The sequence below is a fragment of the Vanessa atalanta genome, chromosome 9 (genome assembly GCF_905147765.1).
Source record: "Vanessa atalanta chromosome 9, ilVanAtal1.2, whole genome shotgun sequence".
NCBI lineage: Eukaryota > Metazoa > Arthropoda > Insecta > Lepidoptera > Nymphalidae > Vanessa > Vanessa atalanta.
The window spans coordinates 5,243,130-5,269,043 of NC_061879.1; the positions used below are offsets into that span (position 1 = coordinate 5,243,130).

General features: G+C 30.2%; 1 protein-coding gene across 2 annotated transcripts in view; it reads right to left on the reverse strand.

Moving 5' to 3' along the window:
• LOC125066556 (pyrokinin-1 receptor-like) overlaps nucleotides 1-23,849 on the reverse strand; it is a 49,943-nt gene extending 26,094 nt beyond the window's left edge. For both annotated transcript variants that reach the window (XM_047674680.1, XM_047674681.1), the window contains exons 1-2: nucleotides 23,725-23,849; nucleotides 449-1,259 (exon numbers count right to left, since the gene is read on the reverse strand). In XM_047674680.1, the coding sequence (XP_047530636.1) occupies nucleotides 449-1,241 (793 nt within the window). In that variant the 5' untranslated portion in view covers nucleotides 1,242-1,259; nucleotides 23,725-23,849. The remainder of the gene's footprint in view (nucleotides 1-448; nucleotides 1,260-23,724) is intronic.
• Nucleotides 23,850-25,914: the final 2,065 nt, after the last annotated feature.

The following is a 25,914-nucleotide window of genomic DNA, read 5'->3' on the forward strand; positions in this document are numbered from 1 at the left end:
GAAGAACTAATAAATATATTTATCAAAATTACATTGACATCTTAACCTTTTACACCGGAATAAATTTACAAGTGTCTTTGTTAGACAGTACCACTGTCTAACAAAGACACTTGTTAATTTATCTTAACATCACTAAAAAAGAATCGTATTGGCAACTGAGCCACCTAATGGTAAGTGATCACCACTGCTTACTTTTAGAAATGTTAATAATTTTTCTATCTCAGCTCTCTCATCGTAGTTACAATGGCTCACTCACGCATCAAACCGGAGAACAACTATTTGTTGTTGTTCGGCGGTATGATGAGTGGTTTGTACCTACTCAGACGTACTTGCACAGAACCCTACCACCAAGTTACATTGAGTAATCTGCAATTAAATACGAATTGTTTTTCATTACTTTTGTATTTACAATTTGCATACACAATAAAAAAATACAAAGTTTACTTACCTAACATTCTAATGACCTTTCTTTGCGATGCACCATTTCTGAACCGCGGCGCTCCATTAAAGCGCTTACTCTCATCCGAAGGTTTTTTCACAATATGAAGGATATGTGATGAACGAAGTTTGACACCAATCAACGCGTACAGCACTGTGATCAACGACATCGGTACTACGAAAAACACAAAACTTGACGTAACGAACACTTGATGCACACCATGACCTTTCACGGTGCAGGCACTAATATTTTGACCTTTCTCACTATATGTCACTACACCGAATTGCATAGCTTGAGGCACAGCCGCACAAAGAGCACAAATACAAATGAGTATTATGTAACGCACTGCTCTGGACGATTTAGACATCGTGTGTGATATAAAAGGACGACATATTGCAATGTATCTTTCCACTGTGAATGCTGTTATTGTTAACACTGTTGCGTTCGCAGACGTTTCGGATATAAGTCCAAATGTTATGCATACCACTTCACCGAGAGGGTAAGAGAGTGGTTTCCATAAGCGGTATACTTCTAGAGGCAATCCGCACAATAAAAGAAGTAGATCGGAAATTGCTAGACTGAATAGGTAGAAGTTCGTGGCTGTATGCATCGATCGATTCCTACCGATCACTACACAAGTGCTTATGTTTCCTAACACGCCGGCAATAAAGATAACGATGTAAATAATTGTGAGAGGAATGATCACATTGAGAGATTCGGGCTCCGAGAAACTGGAAGTTTGGTCAGTTCCATTCGTTCCGTTCAGCAAATATATTTCTTCGTCATCATACTCCATTTTCATATCACTAAAATGTAGCACCTGAAACAAAATTAAAAGTTTAATCCAATAAAAAGTTTTATTATTTAAGTTTGTTTAAAAATAATTAGAGTTAATTCATTATATATATATATGCCTAAAACACGTTACTGATTTCATTAACAATAATATAGCTTATTATTTACTTTATAATGAATATTCACGTTACATATATCCAAAGCTCTATATTATACTTCGTACAAACCATTTCGTTTTTAACTCTATATAATATTTTTATACACAAAGAGATATAAATAAATATTTTATTACAATCAGTGTACCGTCAAGTTATGACTCCGTCTGCACTCAGTGTTTATTCATAATATTAAATATTTATAAACAATATTTACAAAACATATCGCACGCTTCGTATAGATTTTTTTACATTATTTTATATATGTCTATTGATTAATAAGATTATAAGTAATTAAATAAAATACATTAATATCTTGTTATTACGTGCACGTATTCTATGCGTTCGAATATTGTTCATCCGATTGAGTTGAAAGTTCGTACAACTGTTGTTGGCTCGTTCGTAAAAGTTACTAATATAATATACTAGCGAACCGCCCCGGCTTCGCACGTCTTCGCTTCGAATGTCTTACAACGTTCACAGTTTTCCAGTCATTAGATAAACCGCTATGCGTTTTAAATCTGCAATATCTTCGAAAATATTTATTACAAATAAATATTTATACATGCTATAAAGGACCATATTGATTTTATTTAGTTTTGCTAGTACAAGACGGTAGTAAGGTAAAATATACCTTAAATTACAAGATAAATAATAGATAAATTTAGACGCATTTAAAATATGGCACTAATTCATTCATATAAATTTAAGAGATTTTTACGTGCAGACATTATTATTTTAGTACGAATTATAAATTCCCTACAAATTCAGCTAAACGGCTCTAATTCCGATAAAACTCCTCCTCCTGATAAAACTCCGGCCATAACCTAATTCCGTGAAATGATCAACGTAATTCCGTAATATTCTTTTAGCTCTAATTTTTGCATGAAATATACAAAATAAAACGTTTGTGAATTATTTAAGTGTATTCCAAAAACGACAATGTTTTAGATAGTTGGATTATTAAAAGACAAATTTGGGGATTCAAAAATTGTATTCCTTATTTAGTATTCTACAAATTTAATAAACCTTAACCAAACGTGCAACGCTCACCATATTACGGGGGTTTATTTTTTAAACCTATTAAATATGAATTACTAAATATAACGACCAATTATTTCTTCTATAAATACATTATATCCTATAGTTTATATCGGGAATCAGAAATTTGATATACAATTTTTAACACATGATTCGTGTAACCGTAATTAAACAAAATAAAAACAAAAACTTATCCTGTAATTACGTCACTACAATATACAACACTTCCCCAGTTTTTACCCCAATTGGAGATAAATTTGTAAATAATTCAACCCTATTTTTCTTAATTACGAGAACCTTCGACTCCCTGAAGCGAGTTCATAGTAAGTTAATTCATTAACGTAATTACAAGACAAAAGGATATATATTTTTAGTAAACTATATTTAAATAGAACAGCTTTGAAATACACAAGTTACACATACCAGTCAATCGTTCAACAATGGGAAATAAATTGAGAATATATCTTTAAGAATACTGTTTCGTCGCTTACTGAAGCGCGGTACGACAGTGATTAATCGATTTTAAAGCTTCACACAACTTTTGTAACATAAGTCCGTTATGTAGTCGCATTTTTTGGCTCATACTTAGTCACTAGTAGCGTATATGATTTTATGTTTTCCTCTTTTAGAGGTAATATTAGTATATTCCGAAATAACGACACTTACATTATAAAAGTAACTAAATGTCTTCTAATTAAAATAAACATAAATAATTGTAAAACTAAAATCTTATGATATAATAAACAAGAATATTATTAAACAAAACTAGCAGGGTAAGTACTCGGAATTATTTAGTTTAATTATTTGTAAAGCTATGTATATGATTTATCAACAGTATTTAAGAAGACACCAATAAACGTGTGTCGGTAAATTTCCAAAACAATTTTAAAGAATTTGTTTGATAAAGAAAACGATAAAAGTACTTTTTATTTGAATTGGTAGGTAGTATGACAAATGGGCCATCTGATGGTAACCACGTACATCTGCAATACCGGGCGACTTGCAGGTCTGTTACCAGCCTTTAAGAAATGTGTAAGCTCTTTATTTTAAGTTCCTAAGTCGTATCGGTTCGGAAAACCGCCGGCGAAAGCTGGTGCCACAGAGTGATTGTGCAAGGCAGAAAATGCATTAAAAGTCGCGCTGTTGTGTATTAACATCCGCACCATCTAGATGTCCATATTGGTGGTGCGGATGTTACTTCGAATATTGACGATATCTACAAAGGTGAAATTCCAAAACAATTCCTCGAAACATTCACCATGAAAAAAGCTGTATCTTCTAACGCATATTTACAGAGTGATACAACATCTCTACGCAAAATCAAAGGATCAAGCTGTTCAGAAAGGGCTTGATAGTGAAATATTCGGTAGAGTATGTGATGAGTGAGTGGTACGGTACCTGTCCTACCCCTACCAACGAAAATTTAGACGACAACGTACATAAATATAAGTGTTCAGCAGTATTGTGATTGGCACCAAATAATGTTGCTACACAAAAATATCATATAAAACAGATGTAAAGAATAAACTATAAAATAAGATTTCAAAGCGACCAAATAATTTACACTACTCGGTAAAAAATATTATCTATTAACGCAATATATCACCTAAATATGATATTTAGAATTTTTGTCTGTTTGTTACCGAATAATCTCGAAAGCGATTTACCCGTTATACCCCTTAGCGGATGTCTACCCCCTATAAGGAAACCTACCTGCCAAATTTCAAGTTTGTAGGTGTTATAGTTTCTGAGATTTCATGATTAATCATTTTTTTAGTGGTATTTCGCTTTTATATACATATGTATATAGATAAACGTTTAAGCATTCATGAAATAATTTTAGCTATTTCCTGTTCCTACAGCATATGACATTTTATGCGCTCATATTCAATTTTATGCTGAATATACTACTAGAACTGAATACACTATTTTGTGTGCCAAATACTATAATAGATTAGAAATTGGCGGCTCCAAACGTTTTTCAATGGCGCTACAAAAATATATGATCATACACCAATGTACAAATTTCAACGAAAAGATTTTCTTTGATAGTTATAGTCTTGTAGATCGATAAAGATGCTATAAGTAGCAAAATAATGAATATATATAGAATGAAAAGGTATTTTAATGTAAGTTATTAATTTTTATATGAAATAAGACGAACAAAACAATGCACATTATAATTGTCTTACAACAATTGTGTGATAAATTATTACAATATATATTTTACTTAAACGACTACAATTTTTCGATAGACAAAATAGTCTAAATTCTAATAGTCTCGAAATTTCATTAGAGCTCTCTAATTAGATTCAATTTAAAGAGTTTTACAATCACGTTTTGCCTAATGAAAGCGCAATAAAAACTTTTTGTCATGAACAAACATCCTTGCGATCTAAACCGCATCTAAACAATTCATCGTATAATATTTTCAATAACACAAATAATCTATTTCATTTGTAACCTACTTTCCAAAGAACAAAAGTTTCTTAAATTGAATTATTAATACCGATAAATGTAACTTTAGAAATATTAAAAATAGTCTAGTCTGCCATCATGGTAGTTAGCGCTGCGCTAAGCACAATGGTAAGCGCTTTGAAATATTAAAAAAAATTCTACATCTCACGATTACTTCTTAGTCTGATGATTAAATTCCTTTCGTATAGATTGAATGATAAAATCGATGAATCTTACATCCAGGCCATTAATATTACCAAGGGACTCTTCGAATATCTTCCATAGTAGAGACATAAATAGTTAAATCCCAATAAAAACTATTTAGTCAAACAACATAAAAATATACAAATAACGCTTTGCATAAATTATAGTTAAGGTTAAGGTAAAAAAATTACAAATATCGTCCCTTTGAACGATCTTATCGCTCGTACACAACGGTTATACTAGATATGTATGAATAATAAATCCATAGTTACGACCCGTAGGTGCAATTCTCACATTATTTAAAAAATATGACCGGGTTATCAAACTACACCTTAATACGCTTTATTTATGTATAAGCATTGCGACATAAATTATAAATATCAAATTAAAGTTACCATTAAATATTCGCAAAAGTTTTATTTATTCAAGTAGTTACTATTTTTTATTTATAAATAGATGCTGTCACGGCCTTTCCTGTTGTAATTGTTAAGGTCGAGAATTTCGTTTATAAATATTTGAAAGAATTCCATCTATAACTTTATAAAATGTCACTTATGACTGTGTGTACGTCCAATCCTACAATTGAATTTTAAACTTGTATAACTCCATCCAACCGAGTTAAAGACGACCGAGTAAATTGTTTTCTCTACTGACAATACAATCAAAAAGTAAATGTCCTTGTATCAAGAGCTGCTTAAAACCATTTTTTTTAAGTTAAACGTATAGTAGCTTCACGTGTAATACCAAAGTAAGTTACGTGTTACTACCAAATTTAGAGCTATTTAATCTTTTAAAATTATCAGAATTGGACACGTCTGACTAAAATGACGATGATGACACAACAAAAACCTGTTATTAAATAAATTCAGGTTAAAATAGAAATAAGTAGGAGAAATTGATGGAGTAAATAAAATATTCCAGAGTATCACTTGGCATCAAGTGAACGGGCTCGCTATGAAATATTTTTATACATGTATATTTTCAACTATAAATTGCATAATTTAATAAATATTTAAAAATATATATATAAAAGATAATCGTTTAATAGCAATATATACATACATACTTAATTTATGAAGAAACCTAAACTGCAGTATCTTAACTCATAAAATATTCTTTTATACAAGAAATAACAAAATTAATTGATCTAGTGGCTACTGTTTTCGCTTACTTATACAACAGCATACACTTTAAATTAAAGTGATACTATTAAATGTCAAACTTGTATAGTTTGTTATTTAATATAAGTACATTTATTCTTATGCATCCGCGTTGAGCGTTGCACATTTCTTGTGCTGTTATTTTTTATATTTATATTTTAACTTTGTTGTCATGTTCTTTTTTTCTATAGCAATATTCTTGAATAAGGACCTACGCTCTGTTTTTATTTATTTTTTATCAAAAAAGGACGAAATCCACTCCACACGAGTTTGACTCGCACATAACCGGCTTTTTAATAATTATTATTTAAAGTGAATGCCTTTATGTGGTTAGTCCATAATTTGAATTTGAATGGGAATGGAACCTATCGATCTTGTTAAATCGATAATAAACATATTTTCGTTTTAGTATAAATCTTGTTGGTAGATAATAAAATAAAAATTATGACGACCTCCGTGGTCGAGTAGCGTGTACACCGGTTTTCATGGGTACGCCACTCCGAGGTCCCGGGTTCGATTCCCGGCCGAGTCGATGTAGAAAAAATTCATTAGTTTTCTATGTTGTCTTGGGTCTGGGTGTTTGTGGTACCGTCGTTACTTCTGATTTCCATAACACAAGTGCTTTAGCTACTTAAATTGGGATCAGAGTAATGTATGTGATGTTGTCCAATATTTATTTATTTATTTAATAAAAATACTGACTGGTTTTCAACTTGATTGTTATTTTAAAGATTTGCAAATGCCATGAAGAGGATTTTTTGGAATGGCAACATTATTGCTTGCAAGTATTATGATAAAATCGAATGATGAAAACACGCTTCTTTATTTAATGACGTATACAAATCCGTTGCCCTTCGATCGTATAAACTTTTTATAATATTAGTGAATGTACAATAACTTAAATGAGTATTTATAACGAAGTTTGTTAATTGATACTTTTAGTAATTGATGCAGTGAAGATTCCATTCTGTCTATAGAGTTAAATTTGAGATGTATTTATTTTAATTTGTTAAAAACCACAACCGTTTTGAATAAATTTAGGACACCTTTTACACCAACACTAAATTTAGGAGTACCTTTATAATTTCAAAGTTTTCTTAAGAGTGTTGTAATTGGCATCTCCTGTACATTCCATTACATTGTTCTCAATAATATCTTTGTTATGATTGGCATTATTAAAACCAATGTAGAATTAAATCAATATTTACTGATTTATAAAAATATTCATTCTTTTCTGTTATGCTACTAAATATTTCTGACATTGGGTGATGATACTAAATATTTCTGATTGGGGTTGGGCGTATTTGTGCTTTTTGCTGACGAATTGATCTCGCTTCCTGCACTTAGTTCTAAGTAAATTATATCGATGGATCCGCTTAACTAAAAAAATCTTAGTCCGCTTCAAGTAGTTAATGTGATGATAATATTTATAATGAATTACATATATGCGTACTATAATTTAAATACTATGTAATGTTATATGACCGGTTTTGGCTGCATACCCTAAGTTTTCTTATATAATATTTCGATAGTAAAGAGGCAGGCGAATAAAGGCATGAAAATGCTTTATTCGGAATTATAAAAGCAATTCATAAAACAATAACATTGAAGTTTAATTTATACGAAATATTACTAAAATACTTAAATATTTTATATAAAATTTATCAATATAAAAATAATGCCTTTGCTTGAATTCCACATGATACATGACGGATTTCATTAGCTACGAGTAGATATGTGCTCGTATAACTTATATTGTGGATCGATACATGGCAATCGTCCACTCAGATACCGATTGCAAACCAACACTATTTTCAATTACAATTCCGGATCCCCTGGAATAAAGAGAATTTAGACTCCTTTGTGTTTAATGAATGAGTTCTCAAGGTCAAATTTAATTGCAACCTAAAATATGTCATTAAAGTAAAAAGGTTTTACTTCTAAAACGTGTAAATGTTTTTTTTTTTATATGGAACTGAAATAGCCGAGTGCTTAGAGCACGTGATCCTTAACCGCTTTTTATATTTAATTCAGTCTTAGTAAAGTAAGCACATTTAAATAAGAAATAATGTTTTAAAGAGTGAGATATCAATTTAATTTATAAAGTAACTTCGCATGGATGCACTCGAGGTGCTTATATTCTTTTTTAAATACATATATACTTATAGAGCAATAATTCATTTTTCTATATGTATGTCTGAATATCATAATTTAACTTCCTACGTTAATTGGGCTTGTTCGCCAGTAATTCTGAGATTTTTTTTTTAATATCGACACATGTCATGTGTTGCTTGTACATGGACGTGGCCACCGGTAAAAGCGTGTCAAATTACTCCCTGACACTTTTCAAAGAAAACAAAAAGAACGCTCGCTACTGGTGGACATGTCAATTTTATTCTAACTAAAAATACAGTGAATCGGAATTATATAAGAATAGAATTTATTAACGATTGTTCGGGAACCACGAAGACCAATGTGGTGGAAAAGGACAATGAACTTATTAACAATAATAATTCTCGCAACTTCTGCCTTCTAAGACGATATTTATTTATATGTAAGAGTTTTGGGTTCCGTCAATCATTTCTCCCAGTTAATTCTTATACTACAATAGTTCACAATCAAATAATCCAATGTAGTATTGATAAACTTTTTTAATGTTAAACGAATAAATATAACAACTAATATTTTTTTAACAAAGAAATTTTTATAACAATATTTCAACTTATTAAAACATTTCTATGAATCGTTTTAAAACAATTGATAGAACATTTTAATTACTGCAAATAGGTACTTACTGCATAGGTGGGCTATTAGGCGACCAGTAGTACTTATAATTGTACTATTCTAATGGTACTGTACTATACCGATATTTATGTATATGTGTTACAGACGTATCTGGTTTTTATTTATTTATTGTTTAAAATCGTGCACCCCCTAGCCGCTTAAATTTTGACTATGTGATATCGTCTATATAAAGGTCTTAGCTGTTTTACTCGTAGCAATAAGATTGCTTTTGTTATTACACTTTTTCTGTATTTTTTCTTCATCCTTTTTCTCTTGTATTGACGTTCAGTAAATTATTGTTGTATTGTATTGCTGTCTGATTTAATGCGTACATTTTACAGATCAATCATAAATGGAAGCGTAATTTTTATCTTATTTCTAAAATAATTATATAATTTATAATGACGAAAACAAACATAAAATTAAACTAATTTTATCTATATTTTAAATATTTTTGTTTATCTGATCTTATCGAATGCCACGAACTTTGGTCAGCTCATTTGTGGAACCCGGAAATTATGAATACAAAATACTGATAATATAAGTTTTAGTTCCAGAGCTCTAATATTTTTTCCTCTATTTCAGTTTCTATAAAAAATAAAAATATACCATTTCCCTGGGCAAAAAATTGAACCAAGTCCCCTGTCACCACGGAAGGTGATGCACCTACATACTTTTAAAATATATTTCTGTACTATTACTCCAAGGTTATAATTGTATACATTTAAGGAATTTATTCCAAAGTCCGAATTCCTCTTATAAAATTAAAAGTCGTATAACTTGTTTACAAACTAAACTAAGTTGCATCAGTATTACGAAATATTTTGTTAATGTAAGTAAAGCTGCGTCCATACTCGTAAAATAAATTTAAGGGTCATATCAACCAACGCAAATCTGACTGACATGAAATCTTTGTGTAACTAAACATTACACTCCTTTGGCATGTAACAAATTTACTTTACAACCTACTTTATATACGGCAATCGTAATATGTTTTGTAAATAAAAATAAAGTTAAATATAACTCATTACATTTTGATAAAAGTCGAAGCGGGGTGCATTAAGTTTGTACAACATCATTATAATTTAAAATTAACTAACTAGCCGTGCCAGTTTCACACGGGTAGAATAAGGCTTTATATTAAAAGATTATTTTTTGCTCTCCCGGGCGTGCGCAGAAAACCAAATTTTCATCACAATCGGACCAATGCTTTCGAAAAAATATCACCCATACAAGCATTCATTTTTATTTATACAAATTTAAAAAAAAACAAAGCAAATTCATTTTTATAGCGTACAAAACAAAAATATTGAACTAACTACATCATTATATATAATAACCTTCAATCAATAACATAAAAGTTTATTAATGTAAATCCAGTTTAACGTTTTCATTTATATATGTCGCAGTCAACTGGTTAAATTAGCCATTTAATTGACAGCCTAGGCACTTTACTAAAAGGCGCCGTTCAACCAGCCTCCTGAATGACACCGGCTAATACATCTTCCATTCATAGAATAGGGGGAACTCTCTAAATAAAAATATTTATATGGTTGCGGTTTAATAATCGAGTGCAGGAGGAGAGGTAGAGGGGGGGGGGCTATGTTCTATTCTCCCTATACCCCGGTACCATTATAGAAACCATTATAGAAATAGGTTGAGTTACATTCAGACCACCGATTGAACAGCGCCGTATAGTAAAGTGGCTAGGCGTTTCACTGGATGGCTAATGAAGCTACTTGCCTGCGACATATATATATAATTATGCATAAAAAACTGTTAAATATTCAATGATGAAAGATGTTTATTTGAACTAAATAAACAGTTAATTGCTACATGTCAATAGTCACATTAATTTTAATCAAATTTTATTTATAGTATTCCCACCCTCAGCATCGCCTTCATATGAAGTATTGAGTCAGGTACACTATGTTTTTCCGTATTTTTCAAAAAATTAACTTGAGTATTTAAGCGTGAAAGCGTATCAAACAAAGCCACTGACGCATTTGTATTATCACTTATGATTGTATTTAATCGTTCAGCTGAAGAGGACAGAGAGCCTGTGTTCATCAGTTAACGGGATTTTACCAAAATATAAGAATTGAAATATGCTTACTAAGTCATAAAAAGAAAAAGGAATAATCTTCTTATTGACTAACTTATTTAATAAATTCGTTCGAATGTTTCACATTTATGGAATTGAGACTTTTCCTTTACGAACCGTCGAGTCGTGGTCGCTGTGCCGAGACAATTATACCAAGACTGGGTGTAAAAACATGACACTTAGACCGTATTGTCGTCCTAGCTAGAGGGTTCGTTATTTTCATACGGCCGGGAATGTGGGTAGCCGAAATTACTTCACACTATGCAAGAGGTTTTAGAATATTACTATTTGGGCGAAGAGTGCAAAATATTTAAAAAAATAAACCTAAACAAATTCAATTTACTTGTATTTTGCTACTTTCCTTTTTTTTTAATAATCTCGAATGAAATATATTTGTTTGAGATGATTAAAAGATTAAAACTCAATTATGTAACACCTTTAGTTTGATATACTGCGTGTATACTTATAGAGGTAACCTTGTCACGGCTCTATGTAACAAGGTCTATAATGAATACATTTCCACGAGCCTCTTGTTCATAATATAAGCCCATAAGACGTCTTAGTGTAAGACTAAGGATACTATACGGCGATTAGATAGCCCACAACAAAGGTGAATGTGCATATATGTATATATTAACAGCGAACTTTTAACCACATTATTGTGGATCGTACCTATTTCCAGCTAACTTTGTACGACGATAGGTTGTAAAAGAATCGTACTATACCCACTTTACTTATAAGTAAAAAAGTAAATTTACTTTATATAATATATAACACTCACTTATATATATATATAATTATTTTTTTTATATTTTAACTCTCGTAGTCGGCGGTGAAGGAAAACATCGTGAAGAAACCGTGTATCTAATTTTAACGACATTCTGCCACATGTGAATCCACCAAGCCGTATTGAAGCAGCGTAGTGGAATGTGCTTCCTACCCTTCTCCTCAAAAGGGGCCTTGGCCCAGAAGTGGGCAATTTAAAAAGAAAGAAAGAAATGTTTATTTGTTTATTTACAGGGTATTTTCGGCAATTACCTAATGCAAAATGACGTTTCACATGTACTTGTAAGAGCCTTCTTGAATAAAGTCTAATTTGATTTTGCCTTTATATATAAAATGTAAATTATTTTTCCACGAAAATGCTAAGTATATTGTACGCCTATTTTGGCTGCTGCTATGTGTAACAATTTATTTTCAAACTCGTATTACTCACACTCCATGGTGGCTCGAATAAATATCTCCTACAGAGATAGGCTTTCGCAGAATGATTTTTTTCATGTTGAATATTCTTAAGAACCCAATGGGTACATAGAAAATAAAACAACGATTCAATGTAAAATTCAGCGGCTTCTATCTTCATTAACTCCTCAATATAAAAAATGTTGAACTCCATAACATTGATTTTGAACTGCGTTTAAATAATTATTTTAAATTTAAATGTATCCTCATTAAATCTTGTATAAAAGTATGTATTAAAGTTTGTATATAACCATTTTTTACTCGGCGTAGTGTATTCTAGAGAAAAAAATTAATAATACACTGGTTATTGTTTTGAACTCAATATAATTTTTTGTATTATGTTGTAAAGACGTGTTCAATGGCTTAGGTGCTTAATACGCACATAATATTATTTAGTAGTAGGTAGTAGTAAATTAATCGTATGCTTATAAAACAAGACTAAATATTAAAAAAATATAAAGAGAATGAAAATATCTTATGTATATATATATGTACATAAGAAAATACTTCATATTTAACTAATATTGAATTACAATGAAATAAGCAAAGCAAAAATTACCTCAATAGGTATAAAATGCATAAAATACAATGAAAATTTGAAACATATTTAATTTAACGCGTTTGATATAACATAAAGGTCGACTAAAAGGTCAAAAACGATTATAATACTAAATACTTCATCTCATCCTTATTCATGGTCTTGCTTTAAAATACAACTAGAAAACAAGTATTAATGAACTCAAAATTAATTATGTGAATAGCATTTCCGTAAGAAAAAACGCTACTTTATATTCGTTGTCTGTCTTTGTGCCGAAATAAATAAAATTTTAATTTATACATTGGTCATCGAAGTATAATATGCATACAAAATTTTCTGTCAGCACTGAAATAGGTTAAAATTGTGCGTCAAAATTCTATTACATTCATAAATTACCTATTGTTTTATTAAGTTTCATACAGTTACGTTAACGTAAATCGTGTAAAAATTAAATGTTTATATTATAAATGATCTATTCATCCAATATCCAATTTAAATTAATTTAATTAGTGGTTTCGAAACAGACATAATTAACGCCATATTTTACTAACGATTTACTCAAATAATTTTATTCTGGAATTGTAATTTATCACCTATATGAAATTTATGAATAAATAAATCTTAATGAAATATTTCGCTTTATTGATAGTTATTATTATTAAAACTAATGATGATTTTATAGATAAAATTACTCTGATTACGCTAAATAAGTATAATTATGTTCAAGTATCAAAACAATTGTTAATTTTCGTTTAAAATTAAATGATCTTCAGGTCAGACCTCATTGTAACTGACCTTGAATACACAATAATGAATAATTTCAAGGTTTCAAAGTATTTTATTTTATTTCAAAAGAACAGTAAATGATTTAAAACACAATTATTTCATAAAATTCGCTGGACTTTTCGAAATAAATAGAATGCTAAATTTCTGCGATTATTTTGTATTAAAATAACTTATACAAGAAGTTTATAATATGGTAATAAGATATACTATATTAATTAAGGTATGACTCAATATAATATATTTTTTAATACATTTAATATTAGAATTGTTTTATTTATTGTTAGCAGATTTATCAGAATTCAGAATAATTGCTATTCTTGAAAATTTTATGTATGTTCTAATGGGAACACTTAATCCAGAGGCCCTACAAAAATTACTTTAATAAATACTATTAGAGGGCAATTCGCTCAATCTATAATCTAGGAGCCAAGGAATCATTGAGGTATAAATTTAAAGAAATTAAGATATTAACTGTTGCTTCTCAATATATATTCTGTAATGTTTTGTATGTACGGAAAAATATTAATGTTTTTATGAGAAAATGTGATTCTCATAACATTGGTACAAGGAACAAACACAATCTTGTTACTCCTGTTACTCGACCGCATAGAGTCAGTAACTCTTTTGTGGGGCAAAACATACGCTTCTACAACAGGATCCCGGAAACCGTTCAAAATGCTTCTGTTGCCAAATTAAAAAAAAATGTTAAGGAACGCTTGTGTGCTAAAGATTACTAATACAATTAGTGAGTTTATGTTTGATAGCACACCTTGGGAATGAAACGATCGCCTCCTGGCTATTTCTATTCATATACAATTATGTATATAATTAATTTGACAAAAAAAAAGTGAGACCCGCTGAGTTTCCTTCGCCGGTTCTTCTCAGGTCAGGGAGTTCCTTTTTCCGAACCGGTGGTAGTGTTTAATTTGACCATCCATAAGTAAGTGTAATGCTTCTATATGGAATAAAGGAATTTGAGTTGAGTTACTAAATTTCTGTAAGACATAAGTAATAATAAGTATAATTGTAATTTTCACCTCTAATTTAAATACCAATTAATTAAATGTATTAATAAAACACAGGTAATAAAATAATTATAGACATAATGACGCCGGAAGCCATGTTGGTTACTGTCATATTTTACGATAACTTTCAACAATGGCAGCATGTTGAGATTTATGGGGGTTATTTATGACGGACATTCAGATATATTGTCACAATTCCCTATCCGCCATTAAAAGCATCTACCTATAAATACTTTCGGAGAATATGTCTTTTATATTAGTAATAAGACATTTAATAAACATTATGCTTCCATATCATAAGTAACAGTGTTAGCAATAATAATAATAGCCGTATTTTACGGCTTATATAGTTCTTACCAAGATTAAATAATACTGTTAAGTTTCTTCTAGATGCATTATTCACATGAAAGGAGGAGAGATGATGCCATTTACAAAATATAGCGTCTGAATTCTGACATACATATGATAAACCTACAAGATGTCGTCCAAGAACCACTTGATTTAGAAAAATAAAAAAATGAACTTATACTTTCCAAATATGTAACCGATGTTACACCACTTAAAAATGAAATATTTTATTAATAAATACCAATAGGACTATGTGCTTGCCCGTATCGATTTGTAAGTACCACCTATTTATCAGTTCTATTCTACATCCAAACGGTAGTATTTGTTATTGCTGTGTCTGTGAAAATATATGCAGTGGTAGAATGAGTGTAGGTATACAAGTAGTACTCGTCCCGCCAAGCTTAAACAAAGTCATACCTATTATATTTAATAAAATTTTTGTATTTAAATAAAATTATTCTAATTTATTAGGAACAAATAAACTACGAGAATATATAATTGAAAATAACATAAAGAAAAGGGTTCAGTTTCCGAGTAACACAATTGGCTCACAAAATTAGGATTATTGGATTGTTACAAAGAATATAAAAGAAAAACTTCCTTAAATGATTCAATCATGGTATGCAAGCAAATCAATTCCATATAAATAAAAAGAAACGAATTCATATGTTTTGACAAATAACTGAATAATTTGTAAATTCGAACTCGCTAATTTCCGAAGCTGCAGGAACAGGTTTATTAGTAAGAAGTTATATCTTCTTTATGTTCCTAAATGTGTATCATTATTTTTTTGTGTATGCTTTATTCAACATATTAATATTACAATTTATTATATGCCCAACAGCAATATCTATAATTGTTGTGTTCCAGGATAGGGGCACATAAAATCATTGTTCCCAATGTTGGTGGTACATTGATAATCTAATTAATATATCTTACAGTATAATAATAATTGTCTTTGGATGAAGGTGACCACAGAGCATCACCGATCCATTTGCCAAGCTTGCTACCAATTTTCTATATTTTAAATTGACGCCGTCGTTAATATCTGCTCAGCATAACGATTTACTGACCAAGAATGCATAGATTTATTTCCAAAATATTTTTTTATTTTATATGTGGCAAACGAGCAGGAGGCTCACCTGGTGGAAAGTGACTACCACCGCCCAGGGACATCTGCAACACCGGGGGGCTTGCAGGAGGGTTGCCGGCCATTCCGGAAGAAGTACGCTCTTTTCTTGAAGGTTCCCAAGTCGTATCGGCTTGGATAAACCGCCGGCGAAAGCTGGTTCCACAGAGCGGTTGTGCGAAAATGTATTAAAAATCGCGCTGTTTTGGATTTTCGGACATCTAGATAGTGCGGATCACATTTAAATATGCAACTTTAAGTTACCAGCCTAAGGAGTCCACTGTCTTAATAAGCAACGCCGTCGATTAAATTGAAGTTGCCCGCTGCCAAATCAGTTTATATTCATATATCTTTTTAATAGTTTTATTGAATTTATTAAATGCACTTGACTATATCATCATACAACATATGTACATCAATAACAACACTCAACAGATATTAATAATCCTAATTGAATGCATAATCAATTGCTAATAATTAATATACAAACTTCATTATTTTTGTCTGTACGTGACGACTATAATTAAACTATAAATAATGATTTGGGTAAAGATAATATCATTATCTTTTTTTATAAAAAAATAATGTTATTTTTTAAGCATTTACCTCCTGTAAATAATACTAATAAAAAATGAAACAAAAGTTATGTTTTTGCCTACAGTAACAAAAAAGGATTTCACAATATGCCGGATAACTGGTTACCAGGACAACGCAATTATAGGCTACCTTTAATTCTTTAATTATGTTTCAGAATAAAGCCGAAGCTGCCATTACGAATTACTTTTAAAAATTACTTCCAACTTATTTAAATGTGCATTTTGTTCAATAATCAATGAATTGTTATTATTATAACATTAAAGGCGTAATTAAAATTATTTCCACTGATATTGGTAACATGAATACCAAAATGTCTATAATCTAGGCTTCGGAAAGCGATCAAATCGAATGAATTTATAGTTGAGCAGCAATATGTTCGTGAAGCCGTACTGAAATGCAAAAGCAAATTGTAAATCGGACTTGTATAAACGTATAACCTGATTTTACGGTTGATAATGTCGAGCTGACCGAATGTCATAGAGCAAAAGACACATTTGTCCGGTTGATAAACAGCCAGTTCAGTTTTACTTATTTATGATATGCACCTAAAAGAATTTATCGTTTGTCAAGTGTTTTTATTCGATCAAATAGCGATGGAAGTAAGAGTTTTGACTTTGACTTTTTATATTTTTAAAAAGTAGTAGTGGGCCGCGGCTTCACTCGCGTTTTAGGAGTTGATCACTAGGTGTTTAAGCATAAAAGTAGCCTATGACATTTGGTGTAGTTAAAGCTTGATTCATACCAAATTTAAACAAACAAACAAACAGACAGTTACTTTCGCACTTTTAATATCGATTTACATTTGTTACTAGTAGAGAAATTTCATGTTTTGTTTGGGCTTAAATATGGTTTAGATAGAATGAATGGTGAGAGTAAGTATGTCTTAAAAATATTTACAAAAACATCAAAGGCGGCATGTTTATCTTAAACAAAAACGCAAAACGAGAAAAATAAACAGTACATTGCAATTTATGTGTATCCCTTATAGAAAAAACTCATGAAACCTACAATTGCAACAAATATAAAAAAATACGTCTCCATGTTAAATAATGGATCTCCTGAAAGTGTGTTTATCTGTAAATCTCTTTGTAGCTATTATTTATTTGGTCAAGCCACGTGTGAAAACGTTGTTTTAGCAGCAGTAGAAGTCACTAGCGACGAGTACATTAATTTGCATCTATTATTTCCCCAAAATATTAAACAATATTTCACCAAAAAACTGGCTGAATGCAAACCATCGCTTGCATTCAGCCTGTTTCCCATTGGGACTCATACATTGCATCGCTTATCGTAAGCATACTTCAACTTTTATTGTGACATTTTTTAAGCACTTCGATTAATATTATAGAAACTTGGTGTATCTGTTAAAATAATTTCCATAAAATTGTAACATTTGATCTGCGAAATTTGTATAACAGGTCAGTGTCATTATCAGACCTCTGGGTATAGTTATTCTCTAAGAAGAAACTCTAAACTCACCGTGGAACACTAGCGTGAATTGTCTAAATTTGATATTCGACATTTACTATAATAATTATTTATATATACGTATCCAAATGGTATCACCGTAAGTCGGGTGTTAATATTTCACGAGTAATATACAAAGTGAATTCGCACTGAATCGCAGTGTTGATAATTGAATAATTGTTTTGTATGAATTCGAAACGTACGTATAAAAGATGAAAATAATGGCCGTACAAATTATATGAGTTAATGAAAGGTAAGAAAATAAAAGATAAATTAAACACCACTATATAAACATACCGTGAAATCTTCTATTAGTTAAATTAATAATTGATAAAGGAAATACAATAAATATCTCAGAATTAATTAGAAAAGAATCATTTTTAGAAGTCGTTAATTATTTTTACCATAAAAAAGTCAAATAACTATAACACACGAGTCAAATAGTCTCAACAAGTCATTATTTTTTTCATGAAATAGTTGACCACCTGATAGTAAATGGTCACCACCTGATATATACATATATATAAATATTGCTGCCGTAAGAATTTTTCACCATTTCTTACATCGCCAATACGCCACGTCTTGTTGGACTACGTTATTATAACCCGTGTGTGTACAGGTAAACTGTCACACTCACCCCTCCAACCGGAACACAACATTACAAAGAATTGCTACTTGGCGGTAGAGTATATAATGAGTGGGTGGTACCTACCCAGACGGGCTTGCACAAATCCCTACCACCAAGTCAAAATACAGCAAGTAACCTGCAATAAAATTTTAATTGTTTTGCCCTACTTCAAGTGATTAATAGTATATATTTTTATTAGTCATCGAGAAAAAGTAGCGAAAGAAGATTTTCATTATCACTTCTAATTTTTGATATTACAAATATCCTGGATATGGTATTCTACTACAGATCCAATCACTCATGAAAGCGCGCGCCTATACACAAAATTAATTAATTTCAATAAAAGAAAGTTAAGAAATATAATCTAATTTGTAATTTTTTGTTATTATTATTATTATTTTCACTCTTAGTCGTCTCACGCACACTAAGACATCCTGTAAGCAGGAGCTTCACTCAGTCATATTAATGCACCTCGATAATGATTGAACGTGGAGGGGCGCGCCTTAGGTAGTGAATATATCTAAATCTAAATGTACTAACATCTATAAGTATTCTAAACTTTAGTAAATAACAGACGCCCAAAGACCCTAAACGATTATTTATATTAATTTTAAAATTACTATCTATGCATTCAAATTACAGGCGTACTAAGTATTATTATTTTTTATTGGTATAAATTAATACCAGCATATTATACTGTTGCTCGTTTTTACTTTTTTTATATAAATAATTTTATAGTATATAACATGCTACCGTCCCGACTTCGTCCAAGTGAAATTAGAATTGTATTTAGTCTCCGATCATTACCCCGAGCACCACCGAGTCCAACCAACTAAACCTAAGCCATCCAGGACCCAACTACACACAATTTTTATAGAAATCGGTAGCTTTTAGGGGTTACATACAGAAAAAATTATATATACAAACAGCTAAACTCCGAAATTATTTATTCCAATAATATATTTACCAGCAATTAGAATTATAACATATAACTATAAAAATATTATAAAACTGAATAAAACTGAAGTTTGTTTGTTTAGTTGAACGCGCTAATCTCAAGAACTACTGGCGCGATTTGAATAACTATTTTATTGTTAGATAGCCCATTTATCGTGGTAGGCCGATAGAAGCACAATCGAAGCGAAGTCGAAACGAGCAGCTAGTAATATATATGTATATTTTTTTAGCATTAGCATTAGCAGCCCGTAAATGTCCCACTGCTGGGATAAAGGCTTCCTCTCCCTTTGAGGAGAAGGTTTGGAGCATATTCCACCACGCTGTTCCAATGCGTGTTGGCGGAATACACATGTGGCAGAATTTCGTTGAAATTAGACACATGCAGGTTTCCTCACGCATGTTTTCCTTCACCGCCGAGCACGAGATGAATTATAAACACAAATTAAGCACATGAAATTTCAGTGGTGCCTGCCTGGGTTTGAACCCGAAATCATCGGTTAAGATGCACGCGTTCTAACCACTGGGCCATCTCGGCTCATATATAATATCTATATAAAAAAGTTGAATGTATGTGTTTCTACCAACCAATAGATTAGATCGTACTAAGAGATAGGTCTACATATTTTTCTATAGAAAATACAAAACAACATATACTATAAGATATAAATGATTACACGACTTGATAGTGACAAAAACATCGGTAACATTACATTGAAATAGCAATAGTTTATTTATACTTTTATGATCGTTTTAATTGTCGAGGTTTAATACTTTTTTTTTCACTTTTAATATTCATTTTTATATAATAATAATACTTTTTTTATGAATATGGAAATAAACACACACGGCACAAAGGTGTGTAACTTTTATGTTTTAAATTTGTATGTAAATTAGTATATAAATTATTAAAATTAAGAATGATATATTTTATTCGTACTTCTACTGTAGCCAATGAAAATTGTTCCCATTTCTCAATGTTTTATAGTATATTTATATATCTAGAGGTACATAATAAACGAGGAGATGAGAGTAGAGAAAAAACCACTAAAATAATATACTTAAATCTGTTACCAAAAGATGCAGCGATTAAGAGAATATTTTAGTATATAACGTTATTATATTAGAAGCAGCTTTTCGCAGTATCGCGCTATAAATTTAGACTATTGACATGACAAGCGTGAATTTCATGTTCTTGTTTAAAATACTACGTACAAATTTTAGAGGTTATATATATGTATACAAGAATGCAGCAAATTGTAAAGATAGTTTTTTTTTTAATCGCTTGTCAAGTTACTCTCGCAGTGTTTTTTATTCGTGTGATATTTTGTATCAAAAAAAATAACTTAATAAGTTTGATCACTATTCTTTTATTACTCTTTTAATACACTTACCTAATAATACAATTAACCAATTAAGATAAAAATATAAGTTAAAAAAATCAAAATCAAAATAGACTTTATTCGTGTAAGCTCCTACGAACACTTGTAAATCGTCATTTAATAAGTTAGATTATATTTACAGTTACCATCAGATCAGATTCTACTGAGAACCGGAAATAAACTACTCGTTACTCTTTTCCACCAATTAAAATTAATAAATACTAATTCCACACTATTTTAATATGTTTATAAATCTCTAATGTTATTTATCTTTTTTTTTGTAAATAAGATTGTATTGACACTTAAAGAAAATTTAGAAAACTTTACTGTATTCTGCAATAATAAGAAACCTAGTAATGAGCTAACAATTTATGTAATGTCATCATTAAGAAAATTTCAACGCGTCTTCTTGTGCATTTGAACGTTAATAGAATTTTCAACTAACAACAAAAGATTCGTGGTTCTACATGCAGGAAAAGCGCTATTGAAACATATTTATGATGCCTTGCAGAAATCACAGAATGCTATTGACGTTCTGTGTGATTTATCTAAAGCGAGATCAAAAAATGATTTGTTACTTGGCACAGTCTTTAACAAACACCTCAACGACAGAATGCAATATGTACCTAACTAATAACAAATATCTTTTGGGTCTGTATTACCGATGTTTGCTATACTAACCTTATTGATGTATCGTATTTTTAAAGAGAAAAGGAAAGTGGATTGGTCCATTAACATTGCGATTGATAACAATCACAACAACAACAAAACAGCAGTTCGGGATGGCAAAATAAAATTATGTTTTACAAAGATGTTTCAATCTCTCTATATTTCTTTACAATCCTTCACAATCATCCAATTGTTTTCCTTATGACAGCTCAATCATTTTTAAAATAAGAAATAGTGTTACATGCCAGTATTAAATTCTTCCATATAAAATAATATTAATTAAAGTTGTACAAATTATTGATCAATTAATTACAACAATAATTGTATATATTTATTATATGTAATAATAATAATAATAATGTAATATAATTAATGATATAACACCATATTGGGGGCTAGGGCTAGTCTCTAACACAATATTAATTAATTGTAATTTAATGTACTCGTTTAGAAAGTTCCATTCCTAAATTATTTAACAATTCCTTTTTTTATATAAGGAACTGATAAAAAAATTGTGACACACTTGGTATTAAAATAAATCATTGCTGAAAAATCTGTTTGTCTGTCTGTTGTTTTCCTAACAATATGAGAGATATTAATGGATTATTATTTGAAACAAAGCCAAAAATTAGGGTGAGTTGAGTAAATTTGGATAAGCAAGCTGAGAATGGGTGGAGAGATCACAGAGCGAGTTTTAATGAATGTTTGGAATTACGATACATTTCAGGTTAAAAGTTTATTCGTAAGTGCGAAGTCACGTCGGATCGTTTGCCGTTACACGTCGTATTGAAACAAAAGGAGTTTGCACTCACTCATAAAAATATATAATTAGAACGATACAAAAAAAACCATTGAAGCAGATTTATAAAAAACATAAGCGTCAATATTTTTTAAAAACAGTAGTAATTATGGAAATTTCTTACCGTTAGAATTTTAGATACAAAAACGATTTTAATATAAAATTATAATAGATGAAACATATCCTTTCTACTAGTTTATAATTTTAATTCTCGCGTTATATATTCTCGTACAAGCTGTAGTGCTTCAAAGGGTATTATTTAGTTATTTTACTTTCACCATGACAAGAACAAGTGGAATTGGCAGCTATTGGCTAAATCGTATCTAAATACGTAACATCAATAGTGGATAATCTGATATTGAATGTCAATATTATTCGTCCGTTAGATTTCGTTTGTTCTTGTGATGCATTTATTCTGAAGCATTTTTCTAAGCTGGTATTTATAAATAAAGTAGACTATTTTATTTATATTAGATCCTCTTGCATTAATTGATAGTTTGAAAATTAGGATAATTAAGTTTAATGAATGAACAAAAAAGGGTATGGAACTCTACATTATATTCTCTTGAAATCGGTTCGAAGTTTAATAGTTAACAATCTTAATTTCTTAATAAATACTTCTTCGCGTTCTTCGTTTAAATAAAAGAAGTAACGAAACATTTAACATACATATGTGAATCTCAATCGTTATTAATACCTTTCCTACCCTGTGAGAAAATGTATTAAAAAAAAACGAATACTCGAATGTTATTCTGTAGGGACAAGTTTTGTAAAGAAGGTGTTCGACATTTGAGTTGAATAGTATTCGAATGATTCCAATATGGTTCCAGTATCATTATTTATTTAAAAAAAAATATATTCTTCCACACTAAATGTTTTTATTTTACTTCATACTAATGTACTTGTGTACTTGTTGCAAAAATATATTAGGCTGAAACACATGTCACACAGACAAACAGCAGATAATACAAGAAATTATACGCAATGAAATGTTATTTTCCTTTTTTAATTTAACACTTACCTCAAAATAGCGTAATAGTATATAATCGGTATTTTAACATTACTACCAAATATCAAGCTTAATACTGATTTTATTGTAACACCACACACATTTATTTTTACACACACGCGTAATATAAAGTGTCGGAAACTTTTATTAAATTAATTAATTTAATGTTGTTTACATTTATATCGTATTTAAACAGTACCGAAACGTGCTCGAGTGTAAACAGAACGGCACTTCCATACGCAGTCAACACGCTACTAAAACGGCGCGCATTCAGTCGCTCGGAGCTCGGCGTGTCTTACCTAGCGTCAATGGCGACGCAACTCCAGAATCGGAAAAGCATTTTACAGGATGTAGAAAATATTTGTAACAAATATAAATATAATATGATATGTCTTTTCACTTACTTAATTGTGTTTTATCGTGTGATTTTTTATTGTGTAGAGCAATGAAATGAACGAGAACCGAATGACTAGAATGTTGCAAATGAGGGACCAGAAAAGAAATGTAGCCAATGGATTTTGACCACCAGTCTCAACTGTTTTTCTATTTTCTTCCTATAATATTTTTGAGAGAAATTGTGATATTTTCATTTTAAAACCACTCTCCGAGTGCACATTTTTTTTTAAATCTTCATACACATAGTATATTGTATTTTATACCTATTTTTTGTTTTGTGTGTCCGTTAAAATCTTCTACTCTTCTCAATACACTAGACCTTAAAATAAAGACTTACAATAAAGACTGCTGCTATTAAGAGCCAGTGTAACTACAGACACGATGGTCATAACATCTTAGTTCTCAAAGTAGGTGGCATTTTCAAAGTAAAAGATGGTTATTTAAAAAAAAGAAGAACGTAATCTATTTTTGCAAGTTTTCTTTAATACCTTAATTAGCACGTTACCGGCATAAATGAGCTCATAAATCGTAATAGTTATTACATATGTAAATAAGAAGCCTACATCAACCTCTAGCCATATTGTTACAAATTTTTATTTCCTTTAAAAGCTACTAAGTTTTCTTTTTCTAAGTTTATCCGCATTTCAAAAATACTTGGAAATATATTTGAAATGGATTTTAACAGACATTGTCGTAAGCCGCAGACCTCTCTTTTATCCTTTTAAGTTGTACCCGTCTCGTACTCGTACTTCAAAATATAGTTATCTGTACGTTATATCACAAAATAAATAATAGTACTACATCATATTATACGCGAAACTAACCTTTCTTGAAACAAACATAGGTATAATTAAGCTCAACTTTTTTATATCCACTAATTTTACAATAAAAACATAAAACATTTCGATGTAGCGGTGGCGCTTTATTAATATGTTAATTGATAAATCCTTATATTGTATAAAAATACGAAAAATAATAATATATATGTTGTTATGTATGTTGTCCTAATAAATATAAAATAGTGCTAACATTTGTTAACATCCAGACAGCGGTAAACGACTTTGTTTTAAACTATGTAATAATTATGTACAATTTATAGTGCTAATCACTTCAGAAACCTATAAAATTACTAGAGTTTCTCGAATAAGTTTGTGCATATATTATACAAATAAACCTTCCTCTTGAATCAATCTATCTATTTTAAAAAAACCACATCAAAATTCTTTTTGTAAGATCTAAGCATACATAAGGACAGACAGCGGGAAGCGACTTTGTTTTAAACTATGTAATAATTATGTACAATTTATAGTGCTAACATTTGTTAACATCAGACAAGAGAGTAATAAAATTGCTCTATCGGTTTGAAGAAAGTTTTTAAAATTAAAGTTTGTTTTTTGTTCTGTATTTAGTACCCACTGATTTAATTATGGTGATAAACACGAGATATTAAATAAAAACTTGTTACACCAATGTTCTACATATGATAATGCATACGCAATATCGCAAACACAATTCATTCCTTAGCACAAGACATTCGCTTTTACGATAAAGTTCAACAAATAGCTTAAAATAAATAATATAATGGTCATGTAAAAAAATCTTATTTCGATTGAAACTAAATGTAATTATATATATTTAATTGATATAAAAGAACTAGACTATGAATTAAATTGGCGGAAAAGACTAAATTACTCATCGATTCATTAGCACGTTTGTAAATTTAAATTTAATTTAAAAAAATATATCTTCTAGATGTTGTAAGAGCTGTGTAAAGTGTATTTTTATTTTGACTGTTAGTATACAATA